Genomic DNA, 16891 nt, shown 5'->3' with positions numbered 1-16891 from the left:
CCATGCTGTGCTCCGTTACAGTGTCCATGCATGAACTGACCATTGGGATATTCAACTTGATATGCTTACTGAAGTAACTCGTCAGATCGACCTTATCAGTAGGGAAGTTGATATAACCTATACCCAATTAGTACAAGGATCAATGGAAGGAAACAATGTGTGCTCAGTTAGGACCAGTGTCTTCAAAGGCTTCCACCTCAGAAGTCTATCACAGAAACACATCATCACACACGTCAAATAACCATCTCACAACATACCAGGCATGAAAATGATGTCATCATAAGTGCATGTTGTTCCCTCAAAAACCTTCGAGAAAATGTAATCCAGATCGTATCCATCTCCTCCAACAGCATAGTCAGCAACTTCGGTGGGCAAAGTGTACTCCATAGGCAAACAAAGATAAGAATGAATGGTAGAATCAACCTGATGTCTCCCGCGGGAAATAGAAGGTTGTTATGATGAAGTTCTTTCCTAGAGAAGTGGACGAAGACATTCGAAAGGACCCGATTATGGAACATCTAAAGAGAAATGGAATCAATATCCATTTACGATTGGATGTTTTCTTTGAACTGTACGTATCATTAGAATGGACATGATGATGTATAGTATCTGATATCCGATTTACAGTGGAGACGATAAATGGTGATCCAGTAAACTCGGTTATCAGAGATCGACAGTTTCTCTTCCGCTTTCAATGTTTGAATACCGTAATGATGTATCCAGAAGTGCTGGATGAACATGAACTGTTTACAGTTCCCAAACGACTACGAAATTATTCTATTACTCTCAATAATATTCGAAGTACTCAAATTGGTGCGCAAACCAACATTGTCTTTGGTCTCTTACAAGAGGATAGGCGATCTGAGTATGTTGTAGCATGGTCAATTCCTCTGGCTAATGTTCTATTTGGTCCTTCCACGTTTTCGGTGAAATGTTGTGCAACGGCAGAAAAGAATGCAAAGTACCAACTGTTCTTCACCAATCGGTCATCTAGAATGAGCGATTACTATATGATTATCCATTCGATCCAATTAGCAAATGTTGATGATGGTTCTTATAGTTTATTGTAGGATCATATAACAATTCTCATAAGTAGATTTTCTGCTGGTGTACAAGATTCTGTTTCAAAACAGGTTATGAAGTCGGAGTCAGGAACATTAGAGATGAATGTGAGTTCAACTCAGCAACAATGGCTTTCGGATATAGTATCTAAACCTATCGAACTTGAGGTGTATTCTGAGAACTTCCTTGTTTCGGCCTTTTCGTTAGATGGTTCTATGTTAAAAACGGCTCTATTCCCTCCATTCTGTGAGTTTTCCATGACAAACAAGTCTTCAAACCGAATGACTGCCACATTAGCCGTTGAGATTGTTCAACCCAGTAGATCAAATCCTTCTACAACCCGGAAGAACGAAAACTTGATTCCAATCGCCATTATTGATTCTTCACTTCCTTTGCCTCATTTCTCGTTGTCTCTCTCTTTATCCGAAGAGGGTTATTCCATATATCGTAACCATATCCAACTCCTTTCCATTCCCTTAAGTACAATTGAGACCTCTGTTGTTCAGGATCAACAGGTCGTAGAACTCCACTTCAATCGAGATCACTGTGTTTGGTCTCATTGGATTAAGATGAAAGTCATGTGTTGTGAAGACTCTCCGATTTGGAGTGTCTTGGAAAGAACTCCATCCTTAGTTCACCACAAACCTTACTTATATGTGAATATGTCTTCGGAGTATCATGATGTAGAAACGTCGAGTTAATGGAATTGAAGGAGCTACGTCTTGGATTGAGCTACAAGGGCGGATGGATAATACTATCTATGAAAACACAGATACAGGACGATTTACAACAGCGATTCCAAAGGACCCTTCAGTTGAGGTATATAATGATGGTGATATGAAATCTAGATCCAATTTGACTCGATCCAACAACTGAAACAAGTGGAATTAGTTCATTTTGAGAAGGCTCTGAATTGTCTCTTTGTAAAAAGCGTAGCTGATTCTGCTTTGAGAAAGCAAATTGCTACTGGATACTGGATCAAGCAGATCACCTTAACTTCGTCTAACAAGACATTTTCGTTCGAATCTACTAATTTGGTTTCGGCTCTACAAGACCCTGCATCTTACCCCGTAAAGATTGTATTTTTAAATCCATACTACGTTGCTTCGGTTGTTTGTTCTTCGAACTTTTCCTTTGATTGTCATTTGCTCCCAAAGTCCCGCGGGAATGATGCACTTCCTCCAACCCTCATTATTGATTACGATAATGGATGGAAATGAATTGCCAAACTCAAATTCAGGTAACAAGAAGATCGGGAAAGTTATAATTAGGTTGTGTTGGCCCCCAATCTGAGCAAGCAGGAAAAGTGAGTTCATGTCAGGGATGTCCAAATCAAAACAAATGTTCCAGTGGTGAATTTAGAAAGCCTGATCCCGGTAGGTTTTCTATTTCCCGATAATGGTTAGCTGCTGCTGCAATTCGACAAAGAATGTCTTCAATTAAGCATACACTGATGATCCTTTCCGGAAAGGGAGGAGTGGGCAAGAGTACTGTAGCCTCGCAGCTTGCCTTTGCTCTTGCTTCACAGGGCAATCAAGTATCGATCTGTGGAGTTAATTGAGTTACTAGGTTGGTATTCTTGATATCGATATCTGTGGACCAAGTATTCCTCGTATGATGGGTGTTATTGGTGGAGAAGTCCATCAGAGTAATAGTGGCTGGGATCCAATTTATGTGGATGATAATCTCTCTGTAATGAGTATTGGCTTCCTATTAGGAGATCCAGATGATGCCGTAATCTGGAGAGGTGCCAAGAAGCATGGTTTTAACCATTGATTTGGACTCATCCGTAGCTTTGATTCAACAATTCTTGAGTGAGATCAACTGGGGTGCGCTAGACTACCTCATTATTGATAGTATTTCTTCATGTATTGTTTCAGAACTAGCTCCTCCTGGTACTTCAGACGAACACATATCCATTGTCAACTTCCTTCGAGATGTTGGTATTGATGGTGGTATTCTGGTGACTACACCACAAGAAGTCTCTCTAGCAGATGTTCGAAAAGAGATTCGATTCTGCCAGCGGTCTGGAGTGAATATTATTGGTGTGATTGAGAACATGAGTAGTATGGAGGTGATGGATGGATATAGAGTTAATACATAGTTTGGAATGAATGAAGTTGTGTTTAAAGACTATTTTGGGAATGATATCACCAAAGATGTTGTAGCCAAACTGGAAGATGTCTTCCCTGATTTTATCAATTTCAGAGTAGGAAAATGAGAATAGGGTCATATCTAGGGTTCCATCACCATGTTCCCGCCTGTGAATAATGGAGGGGAGGGATTGGCTTCCTGGGCAAAAGTACCATTTTTGGGAAGGATTCCTATGTTTACATCCCTCGAGAAAGCTGCTGAAACGGGTGAAGGGATTATCTCTCAAGGAGGTCAGATATCGGTGATCCTTACCAAGATTGTGAATTGTATTGGGTGACAAAAGATGTTGTAATGTATAGATATTGTGTCACTTGTGAATAATAAGACGGTTAGTTGATCTGTTTGTTCTCACTAACTATGGAAGTACTTGAATTTGAGACTGAGAAAGTCCTATCCTATCAAGCTCCACCTGTAATTAGTAGTATATGGTGATGATATGTAGGAGGAGGAAGTAGAATGCTTAGAGTTTTCTGGATTGGATAAAATGGATGTGCAAATGGATTCAATTCGTCGGCAGTACCAACAAATCCAGCAGCGTTGTAATTCGGGATTCAGGTCCTCTGGATCGAGTAATCCACTTCTTTTCGAGTTATATACAATCCAGGAACAAATTGAAACCATAAAAACCTCTATGAACCTTCTTCTTCGACATATCACTGACTCTATGAGTTCTAATGATAAGGCATCTGACTCTGTGGTTGAAGTAACATTACAAGCAGCAATTCAAGAAGCCAAAGAAACAAATCAACTATCTTATTCTGTCTATTCGATATTACCAGATGATGATACAGATGAGGAACCTGTTGTAGCAATTAATGAAGCAATATCAGAGATTAAGGAGTTTCTGACAAAGTTAAGCGAGATTTGTAGTTTGGAAGAATTGTCATCAATTGAAAAGAAAGCATATATTCTACAATCCAGTTTCCTAAGGAGAATGGAGATTGACTATTCGGTAAATGCTTTCTAACATTTTCATGGTAGAGCATACTGCGTCAATTTATTCGCTCGATGGAGAAGAACCGAGGAACTAGTAGGAAGAATCGGGGAGAAATGCAGGAAATATCTGCTATTGCAGCGTCATTTCAACAAACATTTACAGAAGTTACAAATACCCTCTACGAGATTAATAGTCGGAAACCAGAGATTGAAGCCGTGGACCATCTTCTTCTCGATATCCAGGGAATCACATTAGCACAAGATCGTTGTATTGATTTACTGAAGCAAGATGAACAGATTTTAAAGCAGGTAGTTATGATAGTTATGATTCAGGATTAGTTGGAAGTAAATCTAACTCGATCAAGAGCCCAGCTACAAAGAAACGTGGAAATGATGAAGAGATGAGTACTTTTAGATTGCCACTTTTTGTTCATAAGAATGCAGTATGAATAGAATTGACGAATTTATTCGAATCAACAGTATTGAGACGTTTGTTCATAGTGTATTCCTCAAATCACCTACCAGAAGGAAAGATCAAGAACCGAACGAAATGTAAGCTTCTTAACAAGCTCTTTTTCTTAGGGTTCCATCTATAATCTCCTTCTCTCCTTCTGAACAATCACTCGCGTTACTATCTATTCAGAAGCATGTATCCATGTTACTAGAAACAGATTTGAAAATAATTGTAAATAATTGTGAAGAGTATCATGATCGATTCTCGAACTCACTTCTTGTGAATTCGTTAATCAGAGAGTGTAACCTTGTCTTAAAAAGAAACTGTGGGTTTGTGGATCTGAATCCTCCATATGAGATGAGAGAATGGGATCCTCACAAATCCCTTGGTGAAGACCTTACCGTTTCTATACTGAGTCAGTCACAGGTCGATTCAAAGAGTATACCGGTGACATCTCAACGAGACTCTACGACTCCCAGTCTGCCAACTTCGGTTGATAAATCCATCTTCATTCATTCATAGATCCAATACAAAATCTCATCATTGAACGAGTTGTTTGCTGATTCTTCACTGCACCAACTCTCCGATCATGTACGAATTCACCAAGCGAGAGATGATATCCAATCGATCATTCATTACTTTAGTGATGAAGTCAGTGTTACTTCGTAGACTGATCTGTAGTCCTCGCAGATGAATGAGTTATTCAACTCATTGCAGAGTATTCCAGAACCCTTTTTTGTATTGTTTAAAGAGTACGATATGAAGAGATTTGTGTTACTAGTGAATTGATAACGGCAGATATTTCCCAAAGTCTTCTACAGCAACTCTTCTCCCATTATCTCCTTCCATTGCTTGTAACGGGTAATACGATTGTTTCACGAGATCTCTTTGATGTTGTTCTACAGGCTGTGAATTGTAATTATCATGTAGGATTTGGATACGATTATGACTGCTAGATCTTCATTCCTAGTGTCCTTTTACCATCTCTAAAAGCAGAGTTCGTATCAAAACGTACCACCGAATTGATTCAACGGTTACTCAAGACAAATGTTCCTGAGAATGTAAAGGAAGCGATTGGAATAAGTGTAGGAAAAGTTGAAGGATACTAGTTAGGTGATTGGAGATGAGACGAGTTGTAGTGCTAATGATTTCATGGTTCCTGTGATTCGATCCATCCTAATGAATGATCAGAAGAGATGCTTGCCTGTGGACAGAGTGATTGAGTTTTTCTCTCGTTGTGTATCCAACCAGGAGTCTCTTTCTCTTCCACCATTTCTCAACCTCATGCGTTTGTTCTTAAAAGAATACAACACCCAATGTCCTCCTTACAAGACAGTCCTTGTATCAATTCTAGATACTCTAAAAGAGGATCAACCTCTCATTCGGGTACTACGAACCATAATATCCAAACTCTGGATTGTTTGTAAGAAACATTAGTGCAATTACGTTCGGAAAACGGAAGTCTCCCATCAAACACTCAATGGAGAGATAGATCATACAGATAGCGTTTCTGAGGATTTCTTAATGTCTGATAAGCCTCAATCAACTCTTTGGCTCTCTCTTCTGCATCAATATCCATACAATAATCAGGATGAACCTGCATAATAAGTACACGGAAACTACGCTTGATTTCTTCCTCGCTAGCACATCGATCTACACCCAACAATGAATAATAGTCATGTTTGTTTGTACAATCAACTACACGACTCTTCGACTGTTGTTTTAGCTTCTGTGCAACGAATTCTTCATACTCTTCTGCATAACTATGATAACCAACATGAATCATGTCCATGACTCGGTAATATCGATCCTTCCATGCTTCCCATTCGGCTTCACGAGCAAACTTTTTTGAATAATACTTTGATATCACACTGATGTCATTGGATGAGGCAATAATACTTTGGAATTCAAGCATCTTCTTCTGTTCTTTTGTAGAGTGATACTAGAGTTTAATTCAAATCATACTGCTACGCGAATGAATGCATCCATCACCTTCCAATAACCATATTTGCTAATCAATACAAGATACTTATCCTAATAATATAAGGAATAGTAATCAGTCATACAAGCCGATACACTGGAATATTCTTGAAACTGGGCATTTTGTGTACTGATAAGCCTGAAGGAATTCCAGTGACTCCACTGATAAAAATGTTGAAGAAATCGTGAAGATGATTGTTCTGGGCAATCGTAACAGGAAGCATCACCATTTTCACAGAACGATTCTGATATTCAAAATAAACATTTCGGAGGGATTCTCGTGTCACTTCTGACTTCTGTAACAGTTTGTAACGTTCTTCCTCCTCCACCATTGTTTTCACATAATCCCAAGCAGTTTGTTCATAGATTCCCCATGGTTCAATCTCCTTGACTCCAGCAATGATGTTTGGTTCCAGAGGGACTGCGTTTTCGGTTGACGTTTTCACTTCTTCTAGCTATGCATAATCAAATACAGAATCTCTAACAAATTTGTAATTGTAGTCCTTACCACCATACACTTGACACCTCTTTCGTTTCACTCGATCCGCATCTGAATAGGATGATACGGCACATCCTTTTGAGAAATGAACGTAGCAATCAAAAGAAAAACTCCAAAAGGGAAGATAGGCACGCTACACATGATAATCAATTCTCCAAGGATCACTCGTAAACTGATGTTCACTTCTTTCAGATTAGTGTTCTTGGTTACCCAAAACTGGATGGAAGCAAGTTCACGTTCTGCATCCGTTGCAAATGGAACATACAGGGGGTCTTCCTTATGATTGAAATATCCTCGGGAGATGATTGATCCAATCCCTACGTTATGTAGGATTTGCTTCGATGATGTAATCTTCGTGAAGACACACCACTTATTCATCTCAGTCTACCACAACATACAACGACTAAATAGATAGTGATCCCTGACGAAGGAAACTCTTTAACAAACACCACTAATTAAAAGTCATCAAATACAGATGCTACAGATACTTTTGTGGTTACATTGATCCCATTCACAGCATCACGATCTTTGTAACTGTTTGCTACTATTAATCCTAACAGTCACACCTACCATACGAGATGAGTTTACTCTTGTCAATATCATCACTCTTCTTGGTTGTATCCAGAATATCCACTTCACTCGCACTTCTACAACTCACTCTCTCATTCATCTCTCACAAATTGGCCTTCTTTGGAATGATATTTGGAATCTTGGCATTCGGATCTTTTAAGAATTCAGTTCGAATCACCTCTAAGAGTACTGTCTTGTTCTGTTTGATTTGAATCAAGTCATGATGTTTGTTTATGATATGTTTCGAGACATAATCACGATTCAAGAAGTTTTTCTTGCAGATTCCACACATTCGCGTACTCACCGTGTCACCTACCTCAGGCAACAAACAGATGTTTTGTTCAACGAACTTACCTTCAATTGGTTCTCGTACCAATTCTTCTTTCTTCTCGAGATCAGTCACTGTATCTAACTGCATTTGAACAGATCTTTCAGCCAACTGTTGTATCATTGAACTGGTCTTTGCATCAAGTTGGGTTGACCACTCATCATCCTATTCATTACACTCCTCTATGATCCTAACCTCTGTCTCTTCTGATGCAATACTAGATCGAATCATATCCTGTCCATGATGATGATAACTGACTCCAAATTCGTTATGATTTTCTCCATACCAATAATCATATCCAAAGATCCTTCTCAGTCCATATACAAGCAAATCGATCTCATCAACATCCTTCATCCATGTATGCTCCGAACGATAATGCTCAATAGTTTCCTCGAAGTGTGTCTCTAAGCCCTAGAGAATCAATCCAAGCTAAAGTCTCTACCCAGTATACTTCAAATGAATGGAACAATGAATGACACTGTTGCAAATCCTTAGCAATTCGGAATGGTGCATTTGCTATAGCACTGAGAACAGAAGGTCGACCCATCTGTTTCCACAGTGAACACAAGAGAATGAATGTCTTTGGACTGGGTGTTTCATTCTCTTTCAATCCATCCAATCCCAGATTCTCAGTATCAACGAGAGGGACATGAACGGCAGCCATATGCTTGAAGGCAGCTTCAGCATGATCTCGTGAATCAAACAGAACATAAACAGGCCGGTTTAGCTCAGATGGAGGACAGTAAAAGACATCACCGAAATAGACTGCTTCCAGACCATCAAACTGTTTTAAGAAGGTGTTGAGACACTCTCGCGTACAAGAAGGAGGAATGGCGTGGATGTAAACACATCTTTCGGCAAATACATCCTTGATACGATAAGGATAGTCGATAACCCCGGAAATGTTTTCAGTCGTCATATCTGCAGGAGGAATCAACAGTTTATCAGAGTTGATCCATTGTGTGAGACGTTGGGCCTCTGCTTTGCATTCTTCCACACGATTTCGAAGCCACTTCTTATGGGATGAGGGGACACGAGCTTCAACAAGCCATTCTTGATTTGCATAGGCATCAAAGAAATGCATGGCATTGATGTACTGTTGGCGCCGGGAATAACTACAAATAACAAAAAACTACAACAAACTACCTTTCATATCCTTGTTCTGCTTCCTCCATTGTGATATCCTCCGATTCATTAATAACATATTCTCGATAAGAGAGCTTTACGTCCACATTAGGGAGTTCAACTGTAGGATAGTTGTCTCGTTTGAACATGTTTCTTCCACCACGTCGGTACTTGTATTGATTTGTATAGCCACGGCCCGATCGCCACCCACCTCTTCCATTTCCATATTTCCTCTCAGTCGTATCATCTACCTTTTCAGTCTCTTTACTCTCTTCATCCATTTCTGCTGTCTCATCCCTGTATATCAGTGAAACTATTTACAAAAGACTTTGCTGGAGAGCTAGATCGCGAAGCAGCAGACTCCTCTAAAGAACGATCACGGGAACGACTACGAGAACGACTACGTGATGGACTGTGAGAAGGTCTAGCACATTGAATCAACTTTTCCTCAACATACGATCTAGAGGTCTTTTCTACCATCTCAGTTGGTCTATGACAATAAAAATAGACTCTAAAGGGATTACTCAATAGAAACACTCTTGTCCTCTACTTCGTCCATGTTCATTTGAATCTACAGAACGAGAAAGATATGCGATATTTGCGTAAAATCGATTATCTGGCTCTGTTTAGATGTTTTGTAAGTTGTTTTCTTTACCATTTGCAGTATTCACGAGAAGGATATAGTCAGTTCTATTGCAAACATAGAATTCGCTTTGAAAATACTTATAAACCAATTGGATTCAAGATTTCCATTGATCATAGACTACCGAATTGGGGTTGCATATTGTGAGAGGAATCATCTTATAAATGAATGTGGTTATTTGGATCTATCATTCTCATGATCCGATTGAGTAACGAAACAAATGGGAGGTCTCTCATATAACTACTATTTTCTCTCTATTGTTGCTGGTTTTATTTGTTCTTAGTAGATAAAGGGGGCGAAGACAGATCAGTTCCACGGTTTCCTCGTTTCTATAGGATACCCATTAATTATCAGAATGACAAGAAAGTCAAATGATCCTACGATGTCTAATGTGTATACTCTTGGTTTTGCAATGTCCCTGACGTTGCTTGGAATCAAAGTGGCTATGAATTTCATTGTACCGATTTTTGGGACCACTGGTTCAATGTGTATGGCACTTATTATGCTATCCTCAGCATTCTCTTGCTTCATTATCCCTCCAATTCTGAAGTGGTTCAAGAATGAACGACAGTGTCTCGCGTGGTTGTGTATCGAGTATGGTCTGTATATGTTCGCTTATGTCTACTTCATCCCGTCAGTCGGTTATGTGTGGAGTTTCCTACATGGTATTGTGGCGGCTGTGTTGTGGGCAGCAGAAGGTGTCTATTTGTCTGCCAACATGAATGAACATGATAAAGGTGTAAAGAGTGGTATCTTTTGGGGTGTTTATATGAGTGGAACCATTCTCGGTAATCTTGCCGTTTTCTTTATTTTGCGATTTATTGGTCTGGATGACTCTTCTAACGTTGAAGGATGGCATGGAGCTGCTTCTATTATGTTTATATTCTTGGGTTGCATCTCCCTAATCGGTGCAGTTCCCATGTTTCTTCTCAAGCCATCTCCATCTGAAGGAACACGTCCTCCTCTCTCTTCCACTCCAACAATGGTACTGATGAAGCGTGTGGTGAAGATGACCGTTTCTCATGATATGATCTGGCTGTTGATGCCTATGTTCTACTTGGGGTTCCAGTACTCCTACCTGGGCTGTATGCTTACTCGTCAGCTTCATGACCAGAGTTCTCTGGGTTTGCTAATGGCTGTCTATTCGTTTGTCGAAACTGTCATTTCAACGTCTCTTGGTTCTCTTATGGATAAGTTTGGTCAAATGTTTTTAATGAATGTGGCTTCGTTGACGCAAGCAGCAGGTATGATCACCGTTTGGTATGCCAACTTCACTCAGAATTTCTTGTATTATATTTCGTTTATTCTTTTGGCTCTCTCCGATAGTGCTTACCAGACTCTGATTCCAGCTGTTGTTGGTGAGAAATTCACTGACCAAGAGACGGCCAATAGCGTATTCCGTTTGTTCCAAAACATGGGAGGCTGTATTTGCTATTTGTTAGCATCTCTTTTTGTCAAGGAAGGAGAGAATGTTGCTTCATCATCCATGTATGCTGCCGAATTGTGGTTGAATATTGGTCTCGCTACATTGAGCCATCTTTCGTTTATTGTGTTTGGACACATTCATAAGGCTCCTGTCCTTCCCAAGACTGAACTTCCCGTGGTTGACGATAAGAAGGTAACTGCAGTCTCAAATGAAGATGCAGATGCTGTTAACCGTGGATGCATTTCGGATGCAGAACCTGTCAATTTAGCTGATGCCAAACGAAGTGAAGTGGATATCAAGACTGTGCCGACTACCAATGAGGAGTTTGTTCAGTGAGTTTTCTGTGATTGTTGTATTTGGTTGTTTGTTGAGAATGGTTGTTCACGTGCATTATTTTTGACAAACTAGGATGGGAGATGATGGACTAACTGCTACTGAGCTGCGACAGCGATACCACAAAGGAGGAAGTGTTCCCGACTCTGATCTAAGCGCATCTCAACTTCGTGGCCGATATGGAATCCAGAATACGAAGAGTAGACTTCTATCTTGGGAGGTATTCATTATGTAGACGAATCAAATAATAACACTTCCTTTATGATTCCTCTTCTTGTATGTGCAGTAGGTATCGTAACATTCATGGTCTACTATTTCCTCAAGTAAGAAATGGAACCACAAATGGGTTTGTTCAAGAAACAAGTTCATGCGAATCTCTAAAGAATCTTTCTTTCAGTTCTACCTCCAAGCTTCTTCTCTAGACTTCCCTCCATATCTGCGATCTTGTACTCAAGATCATTCTCCAAGGAGTCAGCCAGCGAGACTTGGCCTGCCAATCGTCCACCAGGAAGATAGTTGCAGATAATCATCATTACAAACATCACAATATTGGGCAATAGAGAGATATAGAAAGGCATCTTGTTATTGTATGGATAAATGTTATTTAGAACCAACGGTGCCAGAATATAAGCACTTTGTCCACCAATCAGTGTAAACGACATAGCTTTGCCTTGAGTGATTTCACTACTTTCTGCCTACAAATGAAACAGTTACAGTACAATTGACAGACATAATTGCAGGAGCTGTAGGAGAAGCAAAACCATAGGAGATAATAATGAAAATGGAGCCAAGAAGGAACAGAACTCTGTTGCTACATACACAAAGGATCATAGCAATAGCTCCAAAAATACCCGCAAAAGATGTGATAATGGGAATAGAAAAGTCTTTCTTGATGAGGAATGAAAAGAGCCATCCCGTCTGGAAGATGTTGGAAAGGCTTCCTATTGCACTCATCATACTAAGGATCACATAAAACATGCATAACTACCTGAAAAGAAAGGCATCCATATTGTATTGTTGCAAACCGTAGATAGATACCACAGTATCGAATACACTGAATGTCCAACGATTGCAAAACTCTCCAATGAAAGCAATGATCATGAGATAGTTGAATCGAAGCTTGGCATTATTCAGACGTTCCATTTCTAGAATAAATGCTAGAGCTATCAAGTACCCTGCTCATGAAGATTGGACAAGAAGTCTTCTTTAATCTTCTTGGATTCTTCTATTTATCACTAAGAGGACGATAAATATACCATAGTCAAGGAGAGAAACTCCTTTTGACTGATCTAGAGATCAACTACCTCCACAACTCCAACTGTGTTGTTCGACTAATTCAAACGTTGCCATGAGCTGATTCTTTTCGATAACAGAAGGAATTGACTCTGGGAGAAAGATTATGGATATGACGAGAGAGAGAGCATACAATCCCACTGCAACCCATCTGTAAGTGATTCCATTTATTTGTCTTTACAAAGGAAGATACAGGTGATAATTTGAAAGAACACCTGCAAGTAAAGGACCAACTGTCTGTGCAGTATTGTTCATACTTTCGAGTTGGGCCAAATACTTCGGTCTTTCTCTCGTATTGGTAATATCTGCAATGACAGCTTGAGATAGATATTGCACAGTATCGAATCCACCAGCAACAACACGACAAATGATGTAAACATTAACGCTTCGTGTCCAGTACATGATTATGTGGGCTAGATTAGAGATATAGAACATTGGTACCAATCACCAATACTGAAAGAGATAAGTTGATAGCTCTCCGTCTCCCAATACGATCGCTGATTGGACCAAAACACAAGGAACCTATAAATTACCGCCTGCATGTACATCAACTCAAAAGTACCATAAAATAATAACCACTAAAGGAGAGGGAATACTGCAGCCCCGATGTACCAAGAAACTCATTGACGAAAGGTGTAAGAACAAGAATCATGTTGTACGCGATTTGTGAGGTTACGACAACTGCATACAATGCAAGTCTTGTCTTGTTTTGTTTTGATGTCGTTAAAGAAAGCATTCTTGTGGATACGTTATTGGAGTCATGATAAATCAGGATTACTGAACGTAGGTGGTCTCAGAGACACATGTTTCCGCCTTTCATTTTGTTTTTTCTTTTGCTTCACTTCTTGGGTTGAGGATGGGGTATCTTTTCATTCTACCAGAACACTAAGATGAGGTAATCTGTTGTACTCTAGGATTCATTGTTTTGAACCGTGCATTATTACACTTTTATCCACTTCTTATTGTGTTTGTTTTTCCCATTTTCTGACCGTAGAAGGTGACAACATAGGTATCCGCAGTTAGCCTAATCTATTCTTGCTCGTTGCAGAGATATACCAGTCTCATTTTTTTCCCTGCAATTTGCAGATGGGTCAACAGTTAGCTGTTCCAACTGGGTTTAACGTGAATCGGAAGGGGTTCGTGTTTCCTCCTTGGTAATCTGGCCCAATTCGAATGCTGATGTTGTAGGTACAACAGTCACTTTGATGTGACACTAGTTACCATCCGTGACTGCCATGAAACAGTTGCATCGTTCTCAGATGCCAATTTGGAGGTAAGTCGGCGGATTCAGAAGTCAGCATTTGTTGGTGGAATTAGCTTTAGATTTGACCCTTCATCGACTCCCTTGGATTTTATGTTCCGTCAATTATTCCACCGGCTGTTTATCATGTCACCGTCTTTCATCCGGGTAGTTTGTGGTCTCCTTTTATTCCTGGTAGAAGAATTTAAATATATCTACATCCTCTTCAGGTTTTTTACGAGCGAATGACATTCTCAAAACCGATTTCGCAAAAGTAGACAAAAGGATTGGAACCGAGTTCTAGACCTTTTTCAATGACATTGTCACTGGTCCATGTGATTCCCTTTATTCATGTTCTTCTATGGGAGTAGTGTTGTGGTTTATTGGTAATGGATAGCAAGTTGAGAGTACTTTTATTACGATTATGAAGGATTTAAATCGTAAGTATGGTATTGATGCCTATTTGTATGCCGATATTGGTACAGTTTTGCTGCTTGTCCTTTCTGATTGTCTTGGGTACTTTTTTCTTTCTTCTGTGACTGTAGAGAGTCTTTTGTTCGTACATGTCGATCATGGGTTGATTATCTCTCAAAGGCTCTTAAAACACTCATTGATTTGAATTGTATGGATATAAGATGAATTGATGAATAGTAACTCACAACGAGTTTGGCAGTTTCTCTCTGCGAGAAACTATGCTTCATTTGAATCAACCATACATCGAATGGAGTGATGGTATCTTATCTACTGGTTATTTGCCCATTGATCGTCAACATCAATGGCTAGTAACAATTGTGAATATATCCTTGAATAGTATAATGGAGAATCGTTAACTACAGGTGATTATTCATGTGAATACAGGTAATCAAGTTCATATTTGTGTTAGTGATGTGATTGATGCTCTTCATGATTACGCTTGGATTCATTTTACGGAAGAAGAAGCACTATTTATGAACAATACATATCCTTTCCTTGTTGACTCCTCCTTTCCTTAACATTTACGAATTACCCTCAGTTTGAGATTCATAAGAAGCAGCACGATGTATAAGATAAACAACATGGTCATCATTAGGATTTCTTAAAGAAGTTGAATGAAATGCGACAAGCTGTTGGAGTGAAGGATGAAACTGTCTTGAGCAAAGAACTGCAGGATTATTGCATTGCTTGGCTAACGAATCATATTCGGGTAACAGATGTTGTTTTCATTGGACTGATTGAGTGATAGAGAAAGATGATAAACTGTTGTATCTCCTCAGAAGTACTTCAGAAGAGCAGCGGTCTATTTGGACTAACGAAATGAACTTGAGTATTGTTCTGTTTGTTGGAATCGTTTCTGTGAATTAATGGAAATAACCGTGAATTCGCCTTCACTTCCACACAAACCGATTCGGACTCTGTGGTGATCCTCCAGATAATTTGATCTCAATGTAGGAAGGTATAGACCATCGCTTGAGCAAATAGGAGCGATTCGGTACAGGCTGTAGCAAAAGAGGTGAAAAGTGATTGTACACGAATTGCGAATCTCAAGTGATTGTCTAGATCCTGATAATCTGCATTCTCTACCTGTTGCTGAGGTAATGAAGTTTGTTCTTTCTTTTGATCGTTCATTTTATAGGGAAGAAGGTAGTAACACTGTTTGAAGTTGATACGATCGATGTAATACCTAGGAAGTGGCAGGCAGCGAGAATGGCCAAGAGCAAGATATTACTGCTGAGTTATGTATTTCACCGAAGATAAGCGATGACGATAATTCAAACTCTTCTGGTTCTTCCTCCATAGAGAAGAACGTGGATGAGAATGCAATGGATTTGATTTTCTCCTCTGCAACTGTTCCTGATCAAGAAGAAGATGGAAATGTAGAGAAAGAAGAGGCTATCTCCGAGTTGCTTCTGTCAGGTAGATTTAGAGCGGTGTTATTGAATCTAGGACAACAACTTCCGTCGCCACATTCAGAACAGCCGGAATTTGTTGGTCCCGCCATTGTTGAATCTAGCGAGGTACTGGAGCCTGTAGAAGTCCAAAAGAAATATGTGTATCAGCCTGAAGAAATTTTAGAGTTTTTAGAAACAATGAAGAAGATTTCGTTTACTCCCTTCTTAGATCTGATTCCAATACATCACTTTCGTTATCATACTCAATATCAAGCAAAGGATGAAACGTAGAGACCAAAGATATCAGTGATCATATAGTGAGGAAGAGATTGAAGAGTGGGAGATGCCCGATACCAGAGTCGACAATGTACTGGATCTAAGTGTAGGAATCAAACAATATTTGTGATATAGACGACACATACGATTTCGGATGATCAGAAACGGATTCATGAGGTAGTGAAGAAGATGGAGGAAGGAGAAGAGATTTATATACCTGAGGACATCAAGATGGTTGTGATGAATATCCTGTACAATAGTATTCAGAACAATCATCGTTACCAATCAACTCATCTTATGCCAATTACAGAGAAAGATGATTTGTTTGATTCTACCATGTCTTTTTCAAGAGAGTTCGGAAAGAAGTCAAAGCCTTCTCATCCCCAGCGAATGTCATCTATTGAAGAATTGATTCGACAAGATGATGATTCTGTAATTATTCCTCAGCTTCCTCAGCCAGATCCTTCCATGACTAATGCTGCTGATATCGAATCCATGCTACGTGATCAGGCACTCCATCGCAAACAAAAGTCAGATTTATCAATTGGAATGATTCATAGTGCCCGTTACCATCAATCAGGAATGATGCGAGATGGGAATGACTATGATTCTCTGATTCATTTGGATCAACTTGGTATGCCACCTCCTTATCTTCCTTCAAAAGTGTATATTCCATCTTCTGTAGATGATCCCAATCCCTTCGA

General features: G+C 39.5%; 6 protein-coding genes across 6 annotated transcripts; 2 read left to right on the top strand and 4 right to left on the bottom strand.

Moving 5' to 3' along the window:
• Positions 1–2268: 2268 nt before the first annotated feature.
• Positions 2269–4557, top strand: JH06_1451 (hypothetical protein; the record flags this gene model as incomplete). Its single annotated transcript, XM_014672852.1, is given in 13 exon segments — positions 2269–2302; positions 2334–2438; positions 2469–2614; positions 2632–2824; positions 2856–2918; positions 2949–3136; positions 3167–3271; positions 3302–3482; positions 3516–3529; positions 3550–3627; positions 3659–4168; positions 4198–4461; positions 4492–4557. The coding sequence occupies 13 exon segments, from the start codon at positions 2269–2271 to the stop codon at positions 4555–4557; spliced, it is 1947 nt and encodes a 648-aa protein (XP_014528338.1).
• A 1526-nt stretch (positions 4558–6083) lies between these two features.
• JH06_1450 (molecular chaperone) lies at positions 6084–7463 on the bottom strand (the record flags this gene model as incomplete). The annotated part of the gene is made up of 5 exons (XM_014672851.1): positions 6084–6548; positions 6578–6640; positions 6673–7041; positions 7072–7218; positions 7251–7463. 5 exons carry the CDS (start codon positions 7461–7463, stop codon positions 6084–6086), a joined length of 1257 nt encoding a protein of 418 aa, XP_014528337.1.
• Positions 7464–7540: 77 nt separating this feature from the next.
• JH06_1449 (hypothetical protein) lies at positions 7541–9673 on the bottom strand (the record flags this gene model as incomplete). Its single annotated transcript, XM_014672850.1, has 8 exons — positions 7541–7626; positions 7656–7732; positions 7763–8148; positions 8179–8394; positions 8426–9098; positions 9130–9405; positions 9437–9598; positions 9633–9673. 8 exons carry the CDS (start codon positions 9671–9673, stop codon positions 7541–7543), a joined length of 1917 nt encoding a protein of 638 aa, XP_014528336.1.
• Positions 9674–9971: 298 nt separating this feature from the next.
• JH06_1448 (hypothetical protein) lies at positions 9972–11513 on the top strand (the record flags this gene model as incomplete). The annotated part of the gene is made up of 2 exons (XM_014672849.1): positions 9972–10010; positions 10038–11513. 2 exons carry the CDS (start codon positions 9972–9974, stop codon positions 11511–11513), a joined length of 1515 nt encoding a protein of 504 aa, XP_014528335.1.
• Positions 11514–11887: 374 nt separating this feature from the next.
• On the bottom strand, positions 11888–13205 carry JH06_1447 (tetracycline resistance class c; the record flags this gene model as incomplete). The annotated part of the gene is given in 7 exon segments (XM_014672848.1): positions 11888–12205; positions 12219–12468; positions 12499–12655; positions 12685–12735; positions 12767–12799; positions 12815–12954; positions 12985–13205. 7 exon segments carry the CDS (start codon positions 13203–13205, stop codon positions 11888–11890), a joined length of 1170 nt encoding a protein of 389 aa, XP_014528334.1.
• Positions 13206–13221: 16 nt separating this feature from the next.
• JH06_1446 (multidrug transporter) lies at positions 13222–13539 on the bottom strand (the record flags this gene model as incomplete). The annotated part of the gene is made up of 2 exons (XM_014672847.1): positions 13222–13325; positions 13356–13539. The coding sequence occupies 2 exons, from the start codon at positions 13537–13539 to the stop codon at positions 13222–13224; spliced, it is 288 nt and encodes a 95-aa protein (XP_014528333.1).
• Positions 13540–16891: the final 3352 nt, after the last annotated feature.

The sequence above is a fragment of the Blastocystis sp. subtype 4 genome (assembly GCF_000743755.1).
Source record: "Blastocystis sp. subtype 4 strain WR1 chromosome Unknown seqid_0071, whole genome shotgun sequence".
NCBI classification, from domain to species: Eukaryota; class Bigyra; order Opalinata; family Blastocystidae; genus Blastocystis; species Blastocystis sp. subtype 4.
The sequence above is the reverse complement of the archived record's forward strand: the minus strand, read 5'-3'. Positions and strand labels throughout refer to the sequence as shown.